At 43.5% G+C, this 8,691-nt stretch overlaps 1 protein-coding gene across 4 annotated transcripts in view; it reads left to right on the plus strand.

Annotated features, from left to right (window-relative positions):
- nhsl1a (NHS-like 1a) overlaps positions 1-8,691 on the plus strand; it is a 31,118-nt gene extending 22,427 nt beyond the window's left edge. For all 4 annotated transcript variants that reach the window (XM_025903341.1, XM_025903342.1, XM_005462888.4 and 1 more), the window contains 3 exons: positions 268-4,279; positions 4,826-4,913; positions 6,014-8,691. In XM_025903341.1, coding sequence (XP_025759126.1) covers positions 268-4,279; positions 4,826-4,913; positions 6,014-6,704 — 4,791 coding nt within the window. In that variant the 3' untranslated portion in view covers positions 6,705-8,691. The remainder of the gene's footprint in view (positions 1-267; positions 4,280-4,825; positions 4,914-6,013) is intronic.

Consider the following 8,691-nt stretch of genomic DNA (forward strand, 5'->3'; position numbering starts at 1 on the left):
GGCCAGAGGTAAGACAGTTCAGAACTAGACTCCAAACATTTCCCCAATGAACAGAATGTCCTACAGATGCTGAGAGCATGTCATGTGCTCAGAGCCTTTCATTTGTTGACCTTTCTAAATTTTTAAGTTACTGCTGCTCACTGTCGGTTGGGTAGAAGAGAACTATCAAAGCAGGCTTTTTGAGGAAACCAAGTTATGCTAAGTTAGAAATGCATGGAGCACATTTTAAATCATTTTTCTCTTTTATATTCCTGTTTTCTTTTCCAGTCACAGGATCTACAGGGATTCCCCAGCGATCTTCACCCCCTGCTGCCCTTTGACCCCACTGCCAGAGTAATGCCACAGTCTCCTTCCTCCTCCTCTTATTCCTTTCCCTCCTCACCTGTTATATCATCTGTCCCTGCAACCTCTAGTTGTGCCCTACAATCAGAGTGGGCTTCCCCCAGTGATAAGCCCAATAATGAGGCCCTTTCTTCCCCCCGCTCTCTTCCCTCTTCCCCAATCACTGATTCAGAGACTCAGTTTCATTACCCAGCACAGGATGAGCTGATAGCCACAAAGCAGGACACCCAGTGTTTCTCAGATGGTGGTTCCTACACTGGAGAGAGGTGGAGCTACAAAACCCTCTCGCCAAGCTCCAGTGTCCACAGTGGAATTTCCCAGGAAATGAGATGTGTTTCTGATGAAGGTTGGAACTGCGATCCACTCCTCTCCTCTGGTCGGTCCTCCCCTTCTTGCACTGATAGCAGCTCCTTGCGTTCAGTGAAGATGTCCTCTCCCTCGCTAAACCGTGAGAAAAGGAAGTCAAGCACATCCTCCTGCTACTCTCGTTCTGTCACCCGCAGCATTTCCCTTCGCAAGTCTAAGCGTCCACCTCCTCCACCATTGCGTTCTGATTCATTGAGGCGACGGCCAGGTCGTAGCAAATCTTCGCGTTCTTCTTCTAGTCCCAAGGTGGAGCGCAGTCCCCGCCTGGAACACACCATGCAGCACACACCTGCGTCATCTCCCCAGAACTTTCAGGACCCCTGGGTGCCCCGAAGCAGCACCAAAAGACGCCAAAGTGGGCTTAACTGTGGAACAGTTTCAACCTTTGAGCCTCTAAACCCAGACTGTCAGGCATCAACCTCTTCTGACTCTCCTCCTTCCAACCTCGAACTAACTCACCTCAGCCCTGGGTCTCCAGGTTCAGAGGAGGAAGGTCTGACTTTTACTCTCAATCACCAACCTCCAGCTTCCTCTTCTGTGGCTGGGCTTCAGCGACTTGCTTCGCCCTCCAGTGGGTACTCTAGTCAGTCTAACACTCCAACTCCTGGCACACCAGTGTCTTCACCCCTCATCCCATCCTCCCCTCTCACAACAAGTCCTGGAGCTTTCTCCCTCCCCCCAACCTCACCTTTCTCCTCTTCCTGCTTTACCTCCTTCCCCCTCTCCCCTGTCGCATCCTCCCTGCCTAGGACAAGGTCTCGAGGTGAAGGCAGACCAAAGCCACCAGTGCCAGAGAGGAAGTCTTCACTTTTCTCATCCCTTTCGTCCTCATTTTCTTCAACCTCTTCCCTCTCCTCCTGCACCTCCTCAGACTCCTCTGCTAAACATATTCATCTTCCTGCCCCACCACCTCCTCCTCCTCTACTCGAGTCTTCTTTGCTTTCACTTTCCTGCTCTCCCATTCATGAAACTCTTCCTCCTCCCCCTCCTCCTCCACTGCAGTCCTGCTCACCTGCTCCTTGTTCTTTCACTAAACTTTCTCTTGTTCCTCTTCCACCATCATCCCTTCCTCTCCCCCCTCCACCTCCTCCTCTCCCACCATTATCCCTTGCCAGGTCTTCTCCTCTACCTCCCTTCTCCCGGCCTCCTCCTCCCCCCTACTCCTACGCTGTCAGGCAGACTTCCCATCATGATCTGGTATTTACAGTGTCATCTTCCACCAACTTCCCTCCTCCCCCAACTTCTCCCCCTCCTCCCCCATGTTCAGAACTCCCAGACATGCCAATTGCTGACCTCCCTCCACCACCACCACCTCCCCCTCTCCCTCCTTTGTCTACTGTCCCCACACCTTTTGCCTCTGTCCTCTCCCGACCAAGCCTGGAGGTGTTTCCACACAAATATGGCAAAGCACACCCCTGCCCTCTGGTAACTGCTCAAGCTCTGCAGGACGTCAAACTCCGCTCTATCAAGAACCAGGAAGTCCTGCCAGCCAATGCATCAACTGATGCTGGCGCTTTGTTATCTGTTGGTAACCATGGTAACCAGGATCTACCAATCAAAGAAGCTCAACACGACTTGGCTGACTTGACCAAAGGAAACCTTGTTTGCCTAGCCAACACCAGTGTTAAACTAGCCGAACAAGGGTCAGAAAATGATATCTGTTATGTTGCAAACAATGAAGATAATACAGCTAGTGCATCCTTGGATAATGCTAGCCTTCACAGCCCAGACAATGCTGAAATGAAACAACCTGGACATGAATCAGGTGATGATTTCTTCAAACAAACAAAAACTGAGCTTTTGGCAGATGAGTCCGATTTTAACAATCTTCAAAGCTCACAAAGCATTATTCATAACGCTGCTAGCAAGAGAAGCCTTGGGCTTCAACTGAGGAATGGTGGAACTCCTCAATGCAGACAGTCCAATGAACAGAGAAAGAAAGATTCAGACATGTATGCTACACTAGCTAACAATGAAATCTCCAGTTCTGAGAGTCCATGGGTGAAAATGTCTTATGAAACTGGCAATAACCACATCAGCACAATAAGTCAACCTATGTCTTTCCAACAAAACATTATAGGAACAGTGCTAACAGATGCTAAGCTCACAGAACTTGCAGAGATTCAAAGAGAATGCAGAAAAATGCTGTTAGAGAGCAAAGAGAAAGTAGAGCAAAATGACAAGAAAAAATCACAAATGCAGTCACTCTGTGGTGCTGATGGAGATTTGAACCATGTTGATATTAAACACTGTAACAGGGACTTGAAGCCAAGTAGCCCAAGAAAGCTCCACTCTCCAGAGAAGCCAGTTCCACCAAAGAAGCCTGATCTTTGCATTCTGGGTCTCACGGCATCCCGCAACGCCACACGAGAACTCGATGTGTTGAAGAGCAATGGACAAAGTACAGCATTTTCACCAGGGTTCAACAGCCAGTCACAGCTCCCTGCTGATTCTTTCTGCACACCTTTACTCAAACATGTGACCCGTAGTCCCCCTTCACCAAAGCACTTGGTGTCCACCAGTGATAACTCAGTGACACCTGTATACCCAATTAACACAACATCTGCCAATATCACCATGCACTCACCTGCCAGCTCCCCTCAACGGACAAAACCACCAATTTTGCACAAGAAACCAGACCTCTCACTGACCTCACCCAAAACAACCAAACCACTCTTTCCATCTAAAACTACAGGAGGGGCTTCCATAGGGACCTCTGGGACTGGAGGTGCTTCACAGAGTCTGTGCACCACAGCTAGCAGTAGCACCTTGAAAACCATAGGCACCGGGACCACAATGGCTCGAAACACTTTGAATGAAACCTTGGATACCTTAAAAACCAACTACTCCCTGGGGGCCATGGGAATGTATAGAACCTGTGCCTCCTCAAGGATCATGGGAATGGCTACCTGTAGCACATTAGGGAACTCAAAGAGCGAAGGAACTACTTCCACATGGACTGAGGGCACCCAAACTGAAGTAACACACCCCAGTTGTGGTGATATTAAAATAAAACTTTATCAAGATGATACACCATTTCAGAGGAGAATGATGAGGTCATCACTAGCTGAAGATGAAGAGGAAGACATTAAGGAAAGTTTGGAAGAGAGAAGGATTAACATGGCAAGGATGATGATGATGTCATCCACCACAAAGAAAAAAGACAAAGCAAGGAAAAAGAGGAAGAGAAGGCCAGGCAGGCAGCTGCTAATGATGTCAGCAAAAATGGAACCCTCCCCATCATCTTCATCATCTTCATCATCCTCATCCTCATCATCCTCTTCATCCTCATCTGGAGATGAGAGAGATGTAAGAAAAGACAGGACACTCCAAATAAGCCAGAAGATGAAAGTCACTAAAGTTTGGGACCAAGACACAAGTGACTCTGAAAGCTCCTTCACTTTGATTGGTCAGAGCAGGTACTCTCTCAGCAGCGCACTGTCCACTGACAGCCTGCGGGGGGAACTGTCACTACCAGACCTTCTGATACAAGAGCCAGGTGAACAACAAGAGGAGCCTGGAGCTCTGAGAGGAGGAGAAAAGTCAAAGGAGGCTAGCAGTCCCCAGGATGGTAAGTTCAGTCAAGACCACAGATCCTGCGTCTTAACCTATCCAATTCAGATTGTGGTGGGGAGTGAGCCTATTATGCATTATAGCAACTAATATTTGCAGATTCCTGTTTATTGTTCTCCAAATGCTCAGATATATAATTTATGGAGTCCTTGGTGAAACTAAGTAAGCATTTTCTGTATTAGCTGTCCCCAGTATCTGCCTTAGTAGTCATTCAGTAAATGTAGGCAGAGCTTATGTTTGTGCAGGTGTGAAGCAAAGTAGGCCAAGTTTCCTGCCCAAACAAGCTGTGAGAGTAGACAAAAATATGCAGGTAAGGTACAGTATGTGGTTCAGTCAGACTACAGCTCAACAGGAACTTACATTTATGCCGCAGTATCATGTCTGTGAATGTCATCTGCAGAGCATACAGGTATCTTTATACCCTTAAAATAAGTATTCTTGCTCTTGTATTCTTCATCTTTTCAATTTCAGTTCAACCAAACTGTTAAATGAATAACTGAAGTTCAGTTTTTTTTTTTTCACTGTCCTTTCCTTTCCTTCCCAGCTGATGTGTTTGGCAGCGTTTCGGCAGATCAGATGTTCATCTCTGGTTGTCCGCGAACCACAGAGGATCTATTCACCATCATTCACAGGTAGGAACACAAAATGTAAACCAAGAACTTGTTCTGTAAAAACCTTTAAACCACATCCTCACTTGTTTGTTTGAATTCTACCTCTTACTCTATGGAGCAGTGCTGTATGGGAAGGTACAGCATGAATGCCCTGGTAGTTGGGGTCTGTCTACAGGTAAAGCCTTTAATTAGTCACTAAGTGTGTAGTGTCCTTATTATTCTCCTATTATACCTAGAAACTAGTTTTTCCTTATTCCCTGTTGCCCCAAATAGGAATAGGAATAAGTTGTAGCTGTCAAAGAATCCAGAGATTTAGTAGTAGTACTTATATAGCGTTTCTCTATTCTAACTGAGCACTCAAATCACTTTTATCCACAAGCCTCAGTGACCCATTCACAAACACATTCATTCAGTACTTTATTCTATGCCTTCAAGCACACACACTCACACTCAGATGGATGCATCAAAAGTTATTTGGCATTCAGTATCTTGCCCAAGGATACTTTGGCATGTAGACGCGAGGAGTCAGGGATCATTGGTATTCATGTATACACAATAATTACAGACCGAGAAAGTCAGTTTGGGAAGGTAAGCCACTGACAAGAAAATACATCTTTCCTGCTGGGGAGGTAAGGAAACAAAGGTATGATAACATCAAGCAGTCCGACATACAGTAGAATGTACAAAACTATCTCCAGACATTGTCTGGTTATCAAAGCCACAAGTAGGTTCAAACCTCTAGACAGATACCAAGAGAGTGTAGTCAAAAAATATAATCACTGGTAAACTCACAACCTGTTCTTCCTCAGAGACTAAATGTAAGATCTACTTTGTCTACTTGTTCTTTGATCCCCAGCTAATTAGCTTCTCCTGTACTTTTGAAACAAAAGTGCTTCCATCCAAGTTCCCTTCCATTCCTGCCATGTCATTGTTTATGTGCCCTATATTAGACATTTTCTTAGGAACCTATGCCTTTGTTGTCTATTTGATTTTTTCAGATTTCTAGAAGGCAGAGAGAGTAACTTTTAAAAGCAACTCTCTCGTGGCCATGTAATTCAGTGCATGTAGCTTCTAAATATACAGTTACTATTGTTCACTGTTTTCTGTCACATTTGTATCAGGTCCAAAAGGAAGATGCTTGGAAGAAGGGATCTAGAAGAAGACAAACATCATGTCTCAAGCTCCTCCTCCTCCTCCCCCTCCCCTCCGGTGACTCCCACTGACCAGCTAATGCGACCTGCAGCACTCAAGAGTCAAAGGTCAGCAAGAAGTGAGAGCTTTAAGGCTCTCCTGCTGAGGAAGGGCAGTCGACCTGATTCTTCATCTCGAATCTCAGCAGTTGAGCGACTTCGGAAAGTTGTTTCTCCCACTGCAGCAGCTGACCTTCATGGTGCGCCACCACCTCACATATCATCAGACCAAGTAAACTCCGCAAGCTCCTTCCAAACTGGAGAAACACATGACATCAGTGCCCACCTGACTCTTGATGTTCAGCGACCTCCCAGATCTCCATGTGCTCAGAGCTTCTCCATGATGTTCGAATGGAGGCAACAGGATCTGCCACATAATAACCTCTTCTTCTCATCTTCTTCCTCCTCTCCCTTCTTCTTCCTCTCATCCTCCTCCATGCGCCCTCGCTCCCTCACTCCTCCCTGCTCGGCTAGCCGCCGCTTTGCCGCCCGCTGCCGCCTTGTTGCAGCCCCCATGACTGCAATCTTTGAAGGGGAAGATGAGGAGGAAGTTGAAGAGGATTTCAACGAGTCATTGGGAGCTGATGGAGAATCCAGTCTGACACTGGTTGAGACTGCTTGATGGACAAGAAAGCTTGCTGATGTAGCTGGGAGCAGATGGATGTTAGACACCACAGAAAAATTGAATGTGGTCATGAATGTGTGGCTCAGCTGACTCAGTTGAATCTCACCTGAAGCATTTAATTGAATGCACTAAAGCACACTTCCTAATTAACTACATCAGTCACCTAAAAGGATGTGTACAATATTAATGGTTTCAAGAAAAGAAGCTTGTTGCGATGACACAAGAGTTTTACTCCAACAGTTTCTTCGCTTTTTATTTCATTTTAATACACTAGTTATGTTTTCCAACATGAGTGACACTGAATTTCTTTGAGATTGATAAATTCACGTTCTTCTGTCTTCTGCACTTTATATTGGACAAGAAACCCGTGTTTGTTCTACACATGAGAATTTTGTTTTCTTCAGATCACACTTTAAATATTCTGAAACAGTCAGTTAATAATAACACTGTTGAGCAGTACATTTTAAATTTATATCTTTAAGCTCCCCCAAAGTTTTCAGCAACTTCTAGTATATACACATCTGTGTTGAATTGGATATCCTCTGCTGGAGGTGGAGGTGGTTCCTCATGTGGATCCAGGAATTGTGTAAAGGACTGACTTTTCACATCATATTCATATTCACAAATCAAACTGAAATACATGGGAGATACAATCTTGATGTTCTTAAGAAAATATCAACAACTAATCTATATGAAGATCCATCTAGACCCACATCATGGATGATGTGGAGGGGAGCCAGTATAATGTTAAAAATTAGTTAAAAAAAAAGTGATCCAAAAACAAATTAATTTATCACAATAAGAAAATATTCCTGAATTTTGTATTCTGTGCTCAAGAAATGTTTTTATGGTTGCAGTTAATCATGAAGTTAAAAACTTAAGCCACATTCAAATCAATTAGGTCAAAAGATCGGGGAAAACAAAATAAATTAAGCATTGGTTTTTATAATATCACAATGCTTTCAGCAAAATAAATGTTCGATACTGACCCTTAAATCAGCCAATTCTAACTATTTGTTGGGATTTATTATTATCACTTGAGTAATTTTATTGTCCTGCTGGGCTGATGTGTCTCCAAATTTAAGCATCAGTGTAAATGTTTTAATGGCTCGTGTTTTATTTTGATGTTTGTTTCAGTATAATCATTTAAAAGTCTGATTTTCTACATTATGACCAGCTGCATTCACTGAGACTGTAACTAATAAGGAATGGAGTTGGTCCTTTTCTGTAAATATCCCTATATTCATTCGTCTCTCTTATCTCTTTTCTTGTTTGTATGACTTTTGCAGCTGAATCTTTGTTTCTATTTTGTATAGCATTTTCAGCCTCCAGCTTAATGAGTCACACAACACTCGCATTCAGTTTTCACCCTCAAATCAGATTTGTTTTTCTCATAGTAGGCATCTATGGAAGCTTGTTTCCATGACTGACAAAAACAAAATAAAAACAAAAAATGAAAATTTTTTCCATTCATACTTCGAATTTTCAGGTTATCTCAAAATTTTGACTTAATTCCAAGTTTATTTTCTCAGAAGTTTGAGTTAGTCAGTCAAACTTTTAATATTGAGATGATAACCTTAAATTTCGACTTATGGATTGAAAAAATCCGTCGGGTTTTTTTCAGCGATGGATGCAAACTTCCATGGGCAGCAGCTAATACGACTACAAACTATCAGAATGAGGATGTAACTTTTTAGGGTGGAGACTTTGTATTTAGAAACATAATCTTATCTTCTTTCTGTGTGAAAATAAGAGGTTGAGATTTACTATATTAACCATAAAATGAATGAATTTACTTGGGAAACTGAAATAAATGAGGAAAGCACTGTGAGAAAAGAAGTCATAGGTTAAAGTGATGATCGGGATGAAATGGAGAACTGAATGTGTAGAAAAGCAGCAAAAAGGTGGAAATGAAAGAAATGGAAATGTATGTAAAAAGGTGAATGTAGAAATGGAAGCAATAAAGGACAAATTGATTTCTGAA

This window comes from Oreochromis niloticus, linkage group LG23 (assembly GCF_001858045.2).
Source record: "Oreochromis niloticus isolate F11D_XX linkage group LG23, O_niloticus_UMD_NMBU, whole genome shotgun sequence".
In the NCBI taxonomy this organism is placed as follows: domain Eukaryota; kingdom Metazoa; phylum Chordata; class Actinopteri; order Cichliformes; family Cichlidae; genus Oreochromis; species Oreochromis niloticus.